We start from the raw sequence: 18,782 nt of genomic DNA, 5'->3' as shown, positions 1-18,782 counted from the left end.
ACAGTATCATGTCATCTGCTTGTAAGATTAAAGTACAAGTGACAAAATAAAAACTAGGAAAACCAATATAAGTGAGGAAATCACAAATCTCAAAGAAACTCTAACAAAACAACCTCTCCCAAAGTAAAACTAACAAAAAAATAACAAACGAACCTGGAGTTACACTTGCCCTCGGATAACTGGCAGGAAAGCAATGAGAATGAGACACCAGTGAGAGCACAGTGTGCAGAGATAATGCCCACCAGGCTGGGCGTGAGACCAGGGCATGCTGCATTTCACTGCAGGCTACAGCTTTTCAACACCTTTCAAGTAAAACTCAAATGATCACAAATAAAAGACCTTTACAGCACACACATTTAAATTTAATACCATTCTCAGCTCCCTTTAAGAACAGATATAGAAACACAGGCAACTAGAAAATTCTCCCACCCTGAGCAGTGAGTCTCTTAGGAGCATCTCAGTCAATGCCCAGGGTCCCTTCCTGCCAGGCAGCAGCAGATGGCTCCCAACTCTTGTGGCTACTTGGTATGACTTGGCTAGGAACCAATAACTAGATTCCTTCTTATCCAATTTATAAAAATTCAATTCACATAGAGTTTTTTTTTTTTTTTTAAAGGTGTCTATATTGAATAAGGCTTAATTTGGTTCTTTTCAAATGTGTGTTTGTTTTATTAAGTAGTTCTTTTATTGCTCTCTATTCCACCTTTTTCTCTTTAACGATTATCTTGTCTCTTTTAACTTGTTCTACTGTCAGAAATGGTACTCTAGCGGACTATCCCTTCAGGTAATCACCTCACAGTGTGGTCTGTGATCTTTGAATGTGAGTTCAATCCCAGTGTACGTTACTTATTATTCTGCAGAAGTGCCTTGGATTATGGAGTGTTTTGCATTTGCTTCTTCATGGTTCTTGAGGACTACACTAGTTTGATAGCAGCCTTATATATGCAAATATATAGGGCAATAAAAATCATCTGTTAGGAAGAGCACACTGACATTAAAATCTTTATAAAAATCTCATAGATGATGTATCAATTACTTTATTTTGAATAAGATACTATTTGGTACAGGTACCATTGCCAGAAACCAGCCCAATCAATGCTAGTTTTGGCATGCATATACAGTTTCTTTCCTCAAACCGTTAACAAAGTTAACAAAGGAAAATGCAGAAATTTATTTATTAAAAAAAATATATATATATTTTATTGATTTTTTACAGAGAGGAAGAGAGAAGGATAGAGAGCTAGAAACATCGATGAGAGAGAAACATCGACCAGCTGCCTCTTGCACACCCCCTATCGGGGATGTGCCCGCAACCAATGTACATGCCCCTGATCAGAATCAAACCCGGGACCTTTCAGTCCGTAGACGGATGCTCTACCACTGAGCCAAACCGGCTTCGGCTTTAAAAAAAAATATATATTTTATTGATTTTTTACAGAGAGGAAGGGAGAGAGATAGAGAGCTAGAAACGTCGATGAGAGAGAAACATCGACCAAAAATGCAGAAATTTAACAGAGCTCTAGGAGTAGGACATTCCTAGGAGTACAACTTCACCATTTGAAGCTAAGATTTTAGCAGTGTTTTTTCTTTTCATCTTCATCAGAGGATATATATATATTTAAATTTGATTTTAGAGAGAGGAAAAGAGAGAGAAAGAGAAACATCGATGTGAGAGAGAAACACTGATTTGTTATCTCCCATATGCGCGGCAACCAGGGACTCAAGCCTGCAACTTACGTATGTGCCCTGACTGGGAAATCAGCCCCCAACCTCTTCGTGTACACTGCAGTGTTTCCCAAACTTCTGACATATGTGTACCCCTTCTATAATTTTCGTAACGCTGAGTACCCCTCGTACTCATGAGAACGTAGAATTAGGCGCAGCTAAGCATGGTACAGTGCATATCCCCACCAAACTCCGGTGCAACACGTACCCCCACCAAACTCTTCCCGTACCCCTGGGGGTATGCGTACCACACTGTGGGAAACACTGGTTGGTGTACAGGATGAAGCTCCAAATAACTGAGCCACACGGCCAGGGCTTGCCAGCCTTTTAAAGGTAATTTTAAAAAGCAATACAGTATTTTAAAATAATTAAGCAATTTTTAAAAAGGGTGGCTGTATGTGTTTTTTACAAATGGGTTTTGATGGTTTGAAAAAAATTTTCCAGTAACATAATCACATACAGATTCAAAATAGCCAAATCCTATACAATTGAGTGGGCAAAGAAGATGGTCTGGTATCTAAACTTAAACATATACACAAAATATCAACTAAACGTTCTTGCTGTTTTACTTTATTGAGCATATACACAACAGGTGCTTCCTCAATGCCTGAGAGAACCCAAAGGTCTCTGAGTTTAACATTCCTACCATCGGCATCATCTCCCATCCCCAAATCAGGTATCAGCACAGTTGCTCTTGAACACTGAACTTAAAACCATTATGTGGGGCTATGGTGATCTGACAACACTTATTTATCAATTACTACTGCACAGAAAAGACATAATTTAATAGATGTCCAATGAACCTATATTCCTAAGACAAGATGATTCAGTTCTGATTTATAACTGCAGAAGTGTCTCATACATAACAACGATTAATTACAAAACACAACAGCTGAGGTTCTTAATGGATTCCATGTAAAGGGTATAATAAATGACTGACCACATGACACTTGCTGTTAAATTAAAGATAGTGACATAAACACAAACATAAGGAGAATGCCCTTATTTTGTTTATATTTTTCACACTACTCAAGGCAATTCAATAAGACACAGCATATTTACAGATTTGCCAAATGTAAAATGGAAATAATAAACAGACTTCTTTTAATGCTTGAGGAAGAAGTAATACATTTTATGTTTGTAAACATACGCAATGACAGTTAAATTTATCTTAAGACTTTAATAATTTAATATACATACGACACAATACAAAGTATTCATTATGACTAGCTAGAAATGGCAATTTGCTTTTTCATATAGTCCACAACAGTGTAAACTATATTTTAACACAATCTAAAATGAAACAATGTCTAATTCTCCTAATGATACAATAAATTAACAGCAATTATAGAGTTGGCTGAATGCCCACTCTCTCAATGAGTGCTATATAAAACACAAAAGAGACATTCTTTGTAAGTGGCAGAGTGTTTATAAATATAACTTTCCACACTTTGCATATATACTAGGGAGGGTAATGGTACCGGTTCCCTATATTTTATATCATGAAATTAAAAAAATCAGGCATGTGTACCCCAGAAACTTGTAACCAAATAAAGAAATAAGTTAAAAATGGGTAACAAATATGCAATGTTTATGTGCCAGGCACTGTTCTATGCAATTTGCATGTATTACATAATTTAATCTTCACAATTGCCCTGTGAGGTAGATGCTATTACTATACTCATTTCATGGATAAAGCATCTGAGACAAGTTCAGAGGAATTCAAATGCTTTAGTTGAGGCAATTCCAGTAGTAAGTGAGGCTTGACAGGGGATCTCAAGCCACGCCAACCCCTCCCCCCCCAATCCTGGCACCAGGCCAGGGGACCTGAGGCTATGTCCTCTGCCCCTCTGCCCCGTGGGGCTTGACAAGGGTGGGGCCGGTCAAGTCTTGATCTAGCCCAATGGAGGAGTGGGATGGCTGGGTCTGGGTGTCACACGATTTTGAGGTGCATGTGGGTGGGCAGGGATTTGACTCTGGATCCCGTGGTGCGCCCCAGACTCTGACAGGAGGAAGGTTTTCATATACATTTTACTAATTTTCTTTCATCTCTGACACTTTTATTATAGAGAAAGGGCAAATAGCAATATTAAATTATTTCCTCTAATTAATCCCTTTTTAAAGTGCAGGAATTTCATGCACTGGGCCACTAGGTATTTTATATCAGGCAATCTGTTTCCTTCTCTTTTGTTTCTCTCCTATTTTTTATCCACTTACAACTTAATCTCTGTTATCATTCTGTGATTTCTGACAGTTTTTTCCTCTAGTGTCTGTTTCAATCTCCTAATTACCTTGCTTCATTCACACCTCAGGACTTCTGAAGCCTGCTGTTTTAAGGTTATCTTTTCCCTCCAGTATTTTCTGTAAGACTACTTTCCTAAAAAAAACCAATAGGCTAATTTTCCCTAAGGCTATGTGGAAATGTATCTGTTTCTAAAAAAGGAGTGAAATAGCAATGATTCAGAATTGTGTGGAAAAAATACACTCTCATTTTCCAATGTTCTATTCATGCTGCCTAAATACCAGTCCATAATAAATAAATAAATAAATAAATAAAATGAAGTAGTATCTTAAAAACTACAGGCTGCTTTTTTCTTTCCCTATAATTTGCAGCATTCAACTCTGTATTGTAGAAAATTGGATGCTGTGGCATAAAAACAAATGTTATCTTTTAAAAGCAAACAACTGCACCACATGTGGCTTTTAAAATAAATAGTGCCAACTTCACTTTACAAAACTAATGGCTGTATGTACAGCTAAATGAAAATGTAAAAAATGAATATTGTAGACAGGCTATAATGAATGTTATCTATAAAGAGAACACATTTATATAAGGTCCTCAAAGGTAGGGATTTTATGATACTGATATTTACCCACTGTAGGGAAAAGGAGGGTGTCAACATGTATTTGTTCAATAAACAAATGAAAAAAAATATAGAATATTTACATTTGAAAAGAGACCATACATACCATGACTAAAAACAACTGATGGAGAACTTCTGATGTTATATCACTTAGGTTTGCACTAGCTATCATTAAAGGGAAGGGTAATATATTAACAAATGTATGACATGTATAAAGAAAAATGTATTGTTAGTTATTCAAATTTTGATTGGAGCACTTTTCAAAGATTTTTGATTAATATTTTGGTCAGTAGAGATTATAACAGTCTCAAATACTGACTACAGACTTAGGTTTAAGAATATTTCATAAATCCTTTATATTAGAAAATAAAACTGACAGATACTATAGAAGTATAAAATATACCACTATATTTTATCTATTTCAAATAAACAGTACAAAATTAAAAAATTTTGAGTTTAGATAAAAATGACTAACAAATTGCCCTCTCCCCTCCACTCCCCATCTCATAAGAAGATTCATGTACTTTGTTCTAATAATATTAGAAGAATGCACTTTTCTTCAAACCCTATATGAACCAGTTTTCCATTACTTTTCATCTAGAGACCTGGTGCACCAAAATCGTGCACTTGGGAGTGGGTCCCTCAGCCTGGCCTGTGCCCTCTTGCAGTCCGGGAGCCCTCAGGAATATCCTTAGTGCTGCCTCGGAGGCTAAAGAGGCTCCTGCCACCGTTGCTGCACTCACTAGCAGCAGTAAGCCCGGCTTTTGGAAGTGCACTGACTAAGTTGAGCATCTGCTCCCTGGTGGTCAGTGCTTGTCATAGCTACCGGTCGTTCCAGTGTTTGGTTGATTTGCATAGTAGTCTTTTATTATTAGTGCTTTAAAATTATATGCATTGCTTTCTCCTGGGTCTACAGATGCCCTTATGACAAACATTTTTTTTTCTCCTTTTTTAATCCTCATCTTAGGATATGTTTAAAGAGTGGGAGAAAGAGGAAGGGGATAGGGGAGAGAGAAGGGAGAAGGAAAGAGAGAGAAAAGAGAGAAATGTCTATCAGTTGTATTTCTGTATGTGCCCTGACCAGGAATTGAACCAGAAACCTTTTGTTTTATGGGACAAGGCTCCATCCAACTGAGCCACCCGTCCAGGGCAGGCAAACCTCTTCATGGAAAAGGAAGACCCTGTTGTCCAATATATCTAATTCTGTGGAAAGAATGAGAATGTGCGCCCATGCACAAGCACACACATGCTCTTACTGAACATATCAATACTACACACCAACATAGCAAACAGATTTTTGAAGTGTTACAAAGATGTGACAAGCAAAATGACTATCTGCTTATCAAAAGTACTATTTGCCTGGTATTACAAGACTGAAAAAAGGCTTTGTTCTCAGCTTAGTCTGATGTCAGTAGGCAGAAAAGAAAACCAACTGACAAGTAGGTAAAGTATAAATGTCAGACTGAAAAGTTTCATGAAAGAAGTTACCAGGTTGATGTAATAGAGAAGAACCAGTGTGGAACTATTTGTATAAGGTGGTCAGGAAATGTAGCTCTCATTAGATAACACTAAAGATGAGGCCTGAAGAATGACAAGGTGCTGCTCATGTGAAGGATGGATCAAATCCCAAGGCCTTGATGAGCAGAAAGGAGGCTGAGTGAGGCAGGTGGAGAGGTCATGAAGCCTTATGGGCCAATGTAAGAAGTTGTAATTTTATTCTAAATGCAACAAAAAGCAAATAAGGAGTTTTAAGCCGGGCAGTTACAAACCACTGACAGTTAGAGATTAATGTTCTCATAGAGATTGTTAAAACTTTCTCTTTTGCAGAGGAAAATATCAAATTCTAGAATTCAGTGTCATCAAAAGTTACTAGTTTGAAATTGTTAAGAGTATAAGTTACTGTAAGTTTTCCTTTCAATAGGAAAAAGGCCAACCTTCAGACACATAGAAAGATATTCTTACTCATAAGAAAAATGCACTTATAATTAAACATTCTTATCTATTAGATTGCAAAAAGTCAAATATTCGGTGGTATCACAAAGCATTGGTGAGAATTTAGGGAAAAGGCAGGTGCATCTAAAATTGGAGTATAATTTGGTATAACTTCTGAAGAGCAATCTGGCAATACTGAACATTTCATATATCCTTTGTTGTAATAATTCCAATTAAAGGAATTGATCCTACAAATATATTTGCACAAACCCACAAAGACCATATGTACAAAGATACTCAGTGAAACATTTGTGATAGCAAGATATTAGAAGCAATCTATGTATCTATTGTAGGGAACCTGTTGAATAGATTGTTACATTTATTCAGTGAACTACAGGATGGTGGCAAAAGTAGGTTTACAGTTTTGGGTATACAAAAGTTTATTCTTGTATTATTATTTGTTCATTATTGTGTTATTTTCTACACCAACAACTGTAAACCTACTTTTTCCCAACCCTGTATAATGGAACTAATTTATTTACATGAATATGGGACAAACCTGAAGATGATAAATGAAAAAAGCAAATGCAGGAAAAAAGACCTTGGGAGGGGAATGAAAATGCTGAGCAACAGGGAGGAAGACTTAATTTTTCTGTATATCTTTGTGCTGTTTGAACATTATACTGTGTAATCTGGTTTTAAAAGCAAATCACCAAAGAACAGGTGATGTTTTAAAGTGAGAAGATGAGAAAAAAAAGTCAGAAAATGAAGAAAATAACTGGAAGTAACCTGAATTAAACATATATATTATGCTTTCTGTGTTGCATGTTATTTCATTATTGTATAAACTATTGCTTTATATAACCTACACTGAGTGGCCATATTATTATGATCTCTGAACGCATAATAATCTGGCCACTTAGTATGTGTGTGTGTGTGTGTATAATATATATATATATAATACACACACACACGCATATATATATTAGGGGCCCAGTGCATGAATTTGTGCATGGGTGGGGTCCGGCCAGTCTGGCCAGGGAGAGGGGACATGGGTGGTTAGCCGGCTTGCCTGTTGGTCGAACTCCTGGTAAAGGGGACAATTTGCATAATAGCCTTTTATTATATAGGATATACACTGAGTGGCAAGATTATTATGCGTTCAGAGATTATAATAATCTGGCCACTCGGTGTATAGGGATAGACATTAAAATAAATTAGTGGACAAGTATAGGGGAAACAAATATGCAATGTATTGTACATAAACAGGCTTTAAATTTGGCAAATGTTAAAACCAAAAACGTCATTTAACCTAATTCCCCACAAAGAGAAAAGTAAAAAGGATGATTTGCAAATAACTGCAGAAAAGAATGCAAGGCTATCTAAAGTATGGCTGGTGGCCGAAACCGGTTTGGCTCAGTGGTAGAGCGTCGGTTTGGGGACTGAAAGGTCACAGGTTCTATTCCGGTCAGGGGCATGTACATTGGTTGCGGGCAAATCCCCGGTAGGGGGTGTGCAAGAGGCAGCTGGTCAGTGTTTCTCTCTCATCGATGTTTCTAGCTCTCTCTCTCCCTTCCTCTCTGTAAAAAAACCAATAAAAATATATTTAAAAAATGAGAATGTGCATTATTCTGTATTCTATGTAGAAAATAACTCCCCAATCCCCAAACACTGAGGACATAATGAATGAAAAAGAGAAAAGGTAAATTTTGTTAATCTTTTCAATGATCAGTCTTTCTTTTAAGAAATCCCCTCTGGAAATTTACAGTTCCAAAACCTAGTTTGTGTTGAAAATTTGACCATTTCTATAGGTGAGGTCATTTATTCTAGAATTTTAACTCCCAAACCTGTATCTCTAGCTCCTATCACTCACTTGAACTCCAGATATATGAAGCTGCCTAACAAACATTTTCCACCCATGTTTCTACCAGGTCATTCAGATGAGAAGCCAGAGAGCCCTCACAGATGTCTCAAATCAGTCTCCACTGGATAGGAATGATACTTCTAAAATAGTGCTCCAGGGAACATTTAGCAACATCTGGAGACATTTCTGTTACAAATTGGAGCAGGGGAGAGAGACTGCTATTGGCATCAGTGTTTGGAGGCCAGGGATACATCCTACAATGAAAACAATAGCCCTCCATGACAAAAGTCTATCTTGTCCAAAGTGTCAATCACGCTGAAGTTGAGGAATGTTTTATGATATCTGGAATGTAAACTCTATACAAGACTCACTTCTGTACATTCAGTATCTGGACTTGCATGTCAGTCACACATATTTACTGAATAAAGAAATAAAAAAAATTCATATATTGTTATTCTTGTCTTTATCCCCAATACTCAAACTTCATACTTTTCTAGCCTGGATTATAGTGTTAGCTCCTATTATTCCCGTTTTCCTCATGCTCCCTCGGATTGTATCTTATTCATCTTTACACAGAGAGGAACTTCAGAGTATCAAGGGCTCAATAAATCTCTGCTTTATAAATCATCCTTGAAATGCATTTCGAAGAGCAACCAACTTACAAGAATTTTTGGTAAGTTCTGCTAACATACTGGTATCATACAAAAAATGTACACAATTGCTTAGAACAGCTACACCTGTATAAATCCGTGTAGCTATCTGATTCTAGATCTATTTTATTTATAATCTTTAACTTCTGTCTAACTTTGTTTCTCTTTACTTCCTGCAGGGCAAGATCTGCATAATACTTGCATAGACCAGTCTAGCATATCTTTCCCCGAATTCAGTGGCAAGCTGTGATTACAAACTGAATCTGATCTTGGTCAACTGGGAACTAAGAACATTCCTTTTTCTAGTTTTCCTTGGCCCTGTGTGAGCAAATCTCTAAGAGGCTGCTATCTTATCAAGAAATCCAGCATTAACTCTAAGGAAAAAAAAAATCAAAGAAACTTGATCATTTCCATAAAGGAATTAATATTTGGCTGGTAGTCTTAAAAATTAACTCAGACCTTCCTACTATATCCAAGCTTGAACAAAATAACATTATATATAGCTACCCAAACAAGTAATGCATTTAAATAGAGAATACTACAATCTTTTCTTACATGTAGAATACCATTTCCCCATCTCATTTCTCAAGTAGATGACAAAATTTGTTTCAAATTTACAGACACTTAATGAACACAGGGGTCTGTTCCATGTTTTGATGTGGGACCATCAGGGGCTCGTTCCTACAAGGTTAGGAAAATGACAAATTTGAAGCTTTTCCCAGCTCAGCAGCGCACAAAGTTTTCTTCTTTACAAAACTATTCCTTCAACATCACCTTATTGTCCCTGACCTTTCTGTGAGTTGCGGTGTTTCGGGGTTTCCAGTGTTCGCTGTTTTCTGGTACTAGTGGGTCCCTACCCTTTGATGTTTGGGATCCTGACAACTTCATCTTGAAGTTACCCCACCTTGTTCTCTTCAAAAAACCTTTGTGAGGGGGAGTGCCACTTGTCTAGATCTGAGAATCTTTCTTTGGAAAAATCACCTCTGATAAGTGAGTTGCCATTTTTCCCTGGCCCCAACAGCTAGAGAGCTCCTCATTTTCCAAACATCTCAACGTCTCACTCCAGTTTCTTTTGTTCATCTAACCTCCCTGTTAAAAAGACCCTTTGTGAAGGAATTTAGACCTGTCCATTCCTCCCACAGTAATATCCGACAGTAATATCAACAAACACCAACTCATATTTGGAGTGAGATCACATGCTACAGAGAAAGGAACTCAAGAGCATAGAGGGTCGTGATAAAAATATGTGTCTGAAATCTCCACCTGGATGGCAAGACTCTGATGGGGGAGTGGGAGCATATATCAGAGGGGTTAACTACACACTTACTCCATCAGAGCTTGGGTAAAGGTGCAGGTGGTGGGGTTACTTCAACCTGAATAGATTAAGTTGGCTTGGGCAATAAGCATTTCAAAGGAGACAATGATAAATAAAGGCCTTTCTTCCAAATCTGGAACTGCATCAGACTATAGAAAGCAGTGGAGAGGGAGAACTTCCTTTTATCCTAATGTCTGATTTTCTATTAGCTTATAACTAATAGAAATTTAATTTGGTTTAGAACAAATAAAGTTGGTATGCCTTGTCCTGAAAATGAAAAAACAAAACAAAATCCAATCCTACTTCTTAGTAATTCTTAAATTGGTGGTGGCTGGGAGTGGTAGCTGGACACATAAATGGATATAATAGGTTATTTTAAAAGCAGGAAAACAATACCCCTGTTTTGATCTACTTTTATTCATCACATTCATTTTAAAATTTCACACAACATTAAGATGTAGCATGGCGTTTTTATCACAAAGAAGAATGCACTAAAAAGAAAAATAATTGACTTAAGCTATGTAAGCAATACTATAGCCCAGTCAATACTGGGGACACAAGGCTGGCTTTGCCCTCATTAACTGTAAAGTGTGAAACTACTTATCCTCTAGCTTACTGAGAGCAAAATCCAGAAATCTGTCTTTACTGCATGACACAGAACGAATACTTAGTGAATTAGGGACACATTTGAGAAAAGCCCCAGGTGCCTCTGGAAAGAGGGCCCCTTGGCAAAACGGAAAGATAAGCACTCAAAATCTCCTCCCAACATTCTGTCCTCCTTGCATCGCCTCTCTCTTTCGTCTCCTGCTGAACATACCTGCTTTAGAGAAAGATATGCTAAATAATTATCTTACACCAGCATGTAAAATCTAAGAACCAGTGTTCCTTCTTTCAGAGATTTTAGCAATTTAAGTCTTCTCTGTAATTGGTAAATGAAAGATCTGAGAACTGGGTTTGAATTCCAGTTCTGCTACCTCCTTCCTATTTGACCGTGTGCCACTTAAAACTCTGTTGGACCTCAGTCTTCTGATATATGAAGTGGAGAGGGAGGTAATGAATACTGTCTTATGGCAAAGTTGTATGGATTAAATTAATTAAACACATTTTTACTGAATGCCTACTGAATCACCAGGCGGGTCCATATGTCTGGGGGTGTTGGGTCATGGTGGCAGGGCCAAGCATCACGTCAGGGCCGTGATGTCATCTAGGGGCATAGGGTTGGGTGTGCCGGGGCTGGTAATACAGGAGTGACATCAAAATAGACAAAGTCCCTGTGATCTTAGAGCTTACATGATACCGGGAGAAAGGGAAACAATAAATTCATAAATGAAGAAATGTATAATGCAGGAGGGTGAGATGCTATTGAGAAAAGTCAAGTGTGGTGGGGGGCGGAGGGTAGCTCATAGGGAGCATAGGTGGTTGGGAGCTATCACACAAGAGCCTCTCTGAAAATGGGACATTTGAGCCGACACATGACGGGAGAAACGGAGTGAGCCAGGTGAATTTGTGGGGGAAGACAATAAAGGCAGACCAAAGAGCAAATGCAAAGGCTCTGTGGAAGGAGCATGCTTAGAGTATTGAATCAAGAGTGAATTAATGATTTTGAAAAGTATATTGTGAACAGGGTGATTCTTTACAGTTTTGTGTGCTTTTATTCAGTGAATTGGGAATCATTGAGGGGTTTTAGGCAAAGAATTGACGTAATCTGACTTAATTATAAAAAAATCATATGGGTAGGGGTAGACACTGCAGGGGGAATAAGGCAGAAGCAAGGAGACCAGATAGGAGTCTTCTAATACAATTGGGGGGAGGGGAGCAGTCGATAGTGGCTCAGGCCAGAGTGTTACTAGAGAAATGATGAGAAATGGTTGAATTCTGGATTTATTTTGAATATTTACTTTGAGCCAGTAAGCCTGAGTCTACCTAGGCTGTGTGAGAGGAGTCAAGGATGACGGCAAGGTTTTTAACTTTAGCAACTAGAAAACTAGTTTCCATTCAATGAGATGGGGAAGATTAGAGGAACTGCTTTGGCAGGAATGAGGTAAGGTTGTGTAACCAATAGTTTACTTTGGAACAGTTAAATCTGAGGTGACTGTTGGATGTTCAACTAGAGATGTAAAATAGGCAATTCAATGTGTATGAAAGCACTTGATTTGTGGCCAAGGCTTTATATGAATATATGAACTCAGGTTAAAAACAAGTTAATTCATGTTATTCCATGCTGAGTGTGTTCTTTCCTCAAGGCCAGAGCAAATGTAGGCAGTTGGGTTTTTACATGTGGACTATGGCTCTTTCCAAAAATCCTGGGGGACAAACAAGGTCTACTTTTTTTTTGAACAGTAGTAGAAGTAAAAAAAACCCAATACAAGCCAATGATAATAACCTAGTTAGAATAAAATCGTGGAGATCCTTGTTGAACTTTAGTTATAGATCCGTCTCTAGCTTTTAAATTCTGGATATCAATGCTTCTTATTATAACTAACTAGCTATTTTATTCACTATTAGCCTTAGTTGTCAATTTAAGTTTAAAATCTAATGAAGATAACAAAATGAAAATCTGACGAACCTAAATTATCTACTTCATCATCTGAAAGCTGAAGAGACCTTTCCTATTAGCTGACATTTAATCAGTAAGTGATTCATAGTTTGATTTTATTACCCCCATATAACATATAATACTCTCTGAAATGACCTCCAAGTTAAGATTTATTTTCAAATGTGTTTGATGAAATTTGTAATGAAAGAACAAACTATATTAAAAAGCTTTTAGATGTTAACATTAAAGAGCTTTATTTCTCACATGAATATTTCTATGTATACATGTAGTTGTTATTTTTAAAGATCTTAGGTATAAAGTTTATCATTCCTTTTTGGAAAATACCAACTGGTAGATACTGTCTTCCATTACCAAAGAATACAATTCTTTCCAGTAATAGATTTGAACATTGAGACAGCATGTTTAACTTGTGCATAGGCTGTCTGAGATATAACAAATAAATAACAAACATGTTTGATCCTCCTTCTTACCTACCCTTAAATCTTTATAGAATGCAACCTTATTATTATTTGTCAAATAAAATATCCAGATCCACAGGAGACAGAAAAGAATAGGCTCTTCTGTGTATTTCTACTGTAAAAACACAGATCTGACATGTTATCTGACATATGTCATTAGAACTCTGAGATGTGAAACATTAGACACGATGTCACAATATTTTCAGTCAAATAAAAAGAATATAGGAATAAAACATATTTCATGATTTTGCTTCTAAATTTTTCAAGTACACTTGTTAATTTTATTTGATGTGGGACTTCAAAAAAATCTTGCATATTATTCATAAAAAAAGAAATAATTGGACAAAGAAAAACGATTCCATATTTCACTGGTAGTCAAATAAAAATTAAAGTAACCGTGAAGATATCAGTTTTCATCCACTGGGATGGCAGAGATTAAAAAAGACTAGGGACTCTCAGAGCTGATGAGAGTGTTGGGAATTCTATACCATCATATGTAGATGACAATGAAGTAAATGAATATAATGTTTTTCTGGAGGGCAATTTGCCAACCTTTATCAAAATTCTACAAATGGGTATAATCCCATTTGCCCAGAAGTTCCATGTCAACAAATATGCCTTAGGAAATAATAATGCAAGTATATAAAATATGTAATTATAAAGATGTTCATCACACAATCATATATCACTGGTTATAAGAGAAATTTTGACAAGAATTTAAATGTCCAATCACAGAAAATTAGTTAAGTTTGACATATTGATATAATTGAATACTTCATAGCCTCTATAATTGTAATGTAGTTATATGCTTATTGGAAATATATGTAGTGGTGGGTGAATATATAATGTTAGGTAAAAAATTAATCCTAAAATCATGGGAAGGAATATGACCCAATTTTTTTTTTTTTTTTTTTGTGTGTGTGTGTGTGTGTATTTGTATATGCATAAAAACATATTTATATGTAGGCATGCAGAGAACAAAAATCTCAAAAGCAATGGTATGAGTAATTACTTTTTGGATTAAGATTACAGGTTATTTAATTTTTTTCCTTCTGTTTATCTGTAATTATTTTTTATTCCATTACAAGCATATAGACTTTGCAAAGTTAAAATATTACAATATGCATTAGACTTTTAAAATAAAAAGTGCATATTTTGAGCATAAATTATTCTATAAAATGAATAAGAAAATATAAAATCTTATTCTATAAAATGAATAAGAAAATGTAATCTTCAATAAGATATAAAGCAATATCTACTTTAAAAATAGATATCTGAATTATAACATTAAAATGTATGCCTACAGTGAAAAAGAAAAAAAGGTATTAAAAAACTTTGATACTTACTAGTATAATAATATGCTTTTCTTTTTGTCCATATGTCATTTCTAAATTTTCATTAAACAAATATTTTCCCAGGTAATTAATATTATTAGTGGTTAACAACAATTCAACTGAAGACTTGGCATCAGATATTTTAGATACAACTAACAATGTTATACAAACAAAATTGCTATAGATTTAGTAAAAGATGCAGAAACATACTGATTCCATGCATAAGAAAAGCAATGTGCCAAAAGCTGTACTGAGATAATTTGAAAGTGCAACTAGTACTTGACCCATTTAAAACTAGTATAATAAGTATAATAAGCAGAACCTACTTATAAAAATTGTTTTTCTTGCCTTATTAGGATTTAGGTGCTCAAGTGTGGGGCTGTGGAATTGATGAAGCCCTACTCCCACAAAGTTCCTGTGGCAAGACAAGTCATCCAAATTGCTCTACTGACCATTAAGCGATATATTTGAGCACTATAGTACGTAAACATTCCAAGAGGAAAAGTTTAGGAAAAGTTCATTTCATGGATCCAATCATGCTACAGACTAATTTTATGTATGGCTATTTGATAACCAGTAGATAGCCAATCAGATTTATTTGTGAGCCTCTGCTCTCACCAACAATTCTACCTGACACCTACCCTACTCTGGGTTCATTCTTCAGAGAATTGGGAAATGTTGAATGAATCGAAGTGTGAGGAAAGATTATTGGAATAGAGCATTGGATGAGGGCAGCAGAGAAAACAACAAAGTTTAAGCCCAAATATAGATTACTCAGAGTAACAGAAGACTAGGAAGGCATGAGCAATACTTCAAAACTATTAATAAGTAATAGTTTTAGTTAATCGTTTTCAAGACACCTACAAACTTTCCCCCTTTAGAGTAACATTATCTGTCTACAAAATTTGATTTCTAAAACTGATAATTAGGTGGTAATAATATGCTTTGAAAAACTTCCCACCGGTTTTTAATAAATGTGCATTTAAATTATGATTAGCATTACCAAAGTTTGATTTTTCTTTGTCCTAAGAAATCGTCAAATCAAATTTATTCAGTGGAGAGATTTAATTTTTTCTGGCAATATTCTTTAAACAAATAAACACACTTCCAGTAAAGGGAAGCCTAGTAGTAGAAAAAAAAGCGGGGGGGGGGGGGAGTCTAATATTTCAGAGGCAAAGCTTTTCAAAACCAGACTGTCCAACTATGGGTCAGATTTTTCTCATGTATAATAGAATTGAAATCTACTTTCCTGTCACTGACACCTTCCTGCTTCTATTTTTGTCCTCTGCAGCCATCCAGGATAAAGTCTAACCCCAACTCACACCTCAGAGTTCCTGAAACATCTGAGGCCAGATATCACATTCCTTCTATGTCCTATTTTTACTAGTAAACATCTTCAGGGTAACTGTGTATAATTCAGTGGAAAGTGCATGGTCCCTGGAGTCAGAGGTTCAGGTAGATTTGTGGTTGTACATTATTGGGAAACCTCTCTAAGCTTCATCATCTGTGAAAGGAAACATCCTAGCCTTCCTTGGGTATTCTGGAGGAGAAGTAGGCACAGCTCATGCTCAGTACAATGCCGACCCAGTGAAGAAACTCAAGACTGCCAATAACTCTCCTTTTCCCCAAGCTTATTCATTTGTCCTTAAAATGAGGAGCTTAAAAGTGAATGAGGCACTTGAAATGTGACGCAACCAGTTCCAAGTCCTGAATATTATACTCCTAAGAATGTCTCCTTAAGCTTTCAAGAACCCCATATCCTCATAGAATTTTAGGCAGCCAACAGCCCACAAATTTTATTTATATGAACATAAAGCAGGTCTCTCTTTTCTATCTATATCATGATTTTGTTCTGATTCTCAATGAAATACTACACATGTAGCCAGGTTAAATTCCATCTTGTTAGTTTTGGCCTATCCTTCCAGTTCATTGATGTCTTTTTGGAAAGGGAACTATTGTAGTTTATCTTATTAGCTTTCCCTTCTAGTTTTGTTTAATCTATACATTTCTGTCATGCAGAACTTGGATAAGTCCATACATTTTCTAAGATGTAGACAGACATACAAGTAGCACAAGTGCCCAACTTGAGCTTTCCCTCCTCTCCCCTGCTCTGAACTTCCTTTACTGAGGAGGCTGTCAGAGAAAGGTACTCCATCACTGGAGGTATAACAGGTATTCCAGGTGATTTATGGGCTGGTCCAAGGTAGAAAGAAAGACATAAGGTTCTAATTCAGTAAATGGATAAAATAATTATTAGATACTAGAGGCTTGGTGCACAAAGTTTCATGAACTCGTCAGGGGCAGGGTGTCCTCAGACTGGCCTGCACCATCTCACAGTCCAGGAGCCCTCAGGGGATGTTCGACTGACTGCTTAGGCAAGGGAAGTGGGCCTAAGCCACAATCTGGCCTCCCTCTGTGGGAGGCAACCAGTGGGCCAATCAGGGGATGGCGCCAGACGGTAAGCCGCCTACCCTGCCCCCTGCCCCCGATTGCCCTTCCATCACTGGTTGCTGCTGCCCTCCCAATTATTGTCCCTTCACTCTGCCCGCTGGCACTCGCCTTGGCTGGCCTGGTGCTGCCCACACACCGGCTAACTGGCCTTTTTGCTGTTCACTAATGCCACCAAGTCTCTCAGCTTGGATACAATGTATTGTGTAATATAATAAAAAACATGGGTTCAAGCCCTGACACCATTAATTGTTTGCTGCATAATGCTGAGCAAGTTATTTAGTTTCTCTACGTCTTGGTTTCTTCTTTGGAAAAATTAATAGTTGTTAGTCTTTGCTTTGAAATAAAAACAACATGCAATCATCAATGGAATGGAAGGAAGAAAGGAAGAGAGAGAAAGAAAGAGAAGAAAGATAGGGGAATTATAAAAAGTCATGGTGAAGGTGTAGACTTATTGCTTTTTAAAATTTACTCCAACTTACAAGTGAAATAAGTTTTATTTCCCTCTGCAGTAAGAGGTAAGTCTTATCAAATGAGAATTCTTTCATGATAGTTAATACACACAGTGTTCTCAGGGTCTTTTCCTTTCCAAAGCAGAGAACAAACTTACACTCGTCAAACGACTGGCTTATAGGCAACAGAAAGGAATGTGAAGAATTCTTAGAGTACACAATCTTGATTTAAATAAATGAAAATTCTATCCCATTCTCATGACACTGCATTCCTGCACTTGCTCTAGTCATTTATATATGAGTTTCATTAATTATTCATTTGTACTAATATGAAAACACTTCTTTACTGAATTTCTTGGTGTGATTTTTTAAGCCTTGTGGGTCACACTTTCCATTCTAGTGCATGTGTGTACTGCATGTGAGCAGCTGAACCATGGAGGCTCCAGAACCCGGAGTCCACAGCTGGTGCCGTAAGTCCTGCCTTGGTGGACTTCCAGTCCGGCTTCCAGTGTGGGTGTGGCTCTGGCTCCAGCTTCAGGCTCAAAGGCTGGCATGAGCCCAATTCTACTCCTTTATTTCAGCGATAACATGCTTTCTAATGTTATATTTAACAAAAAAAAGGAGATACTGAGAATGGATGGCAAAAAACAATGAGATATGAAATACAGGGCTGAAGTGGAGAAATAACCTATACTTTTGTGCATTCTGTTTCTACTTTTACATACAATCAGCCCCTGGACATTGTCTATGCTAACAGGATAGATGAGCATTCTTAGATACGTATATTTAAGAATATTTACATGTGTACACAGCTACAACAAGATATATTGCTAAAGAGGAATCAATACTTCATACTAACCTTAGGGGGTTTAAACGGATAGTCTGGTGAAAAGGTGATGTCAAGAAAGAACACCCCTCCTTCATAGACAGATCCTGGGGGTCCCAATATCGTTGATCTCCATTCATAAATGTTGTCTCCTTTGGGTCCAGCACTGAAATAAGACATACAAATGAAATGGGCTTAGAGATTATATAAAAGCCTGGAATTTAAAATATCTATATATGGTGACAATAAATCGAGCATTTTCATAAATACACAACTAGTTAATAGGTTAATTTTATATGATGATTCATTTGTCAATATCATCAGTATTCTATATATGAAGTATATTGGTATTACTTA

The 18,782-nt window shown here is 36.7% G+C and overlaps 1 protein-coding gene across 1 annotated transcript in view; it reads right to left on the bottom strand.

The window, feature by feature from the left end:
* LOC311632025 (ubiquitin-conjugating enzyme E2 E2) overlaps positions 1-18,782 on the bottom strand; it is a 208,515-nt gene that overhangs the window by 34,498 nt on the left and 155,235 nt on the right. Inside the window, exon 4 of the mRNA XM_084902981.1 lies at positions 18,459-18,591. Coding sequence (XP_084759107.1) covers positions 18,459-18,591 — 133 coding nt within the window. The remainder of the gene's footprint in view (positions 1-18,458; positions 18,592-18,782) is intronic.

This window comes from Pipistrellus hanaki (genome assembly GCF_964339955.1).
Source record: "Pipistrellus hanaki genome assembly, chromosome: 13".
NCBI classification, from domain to species: Eukaryota; Metazoa; Chordata; class Mammalia; order Chiroptera; family Vespertilionidae; genus Pipistrellus; species Pipistrellus hanaki.
This window is presented reverse-complemented; position numbering and strand designations above follow the sequence as displayed.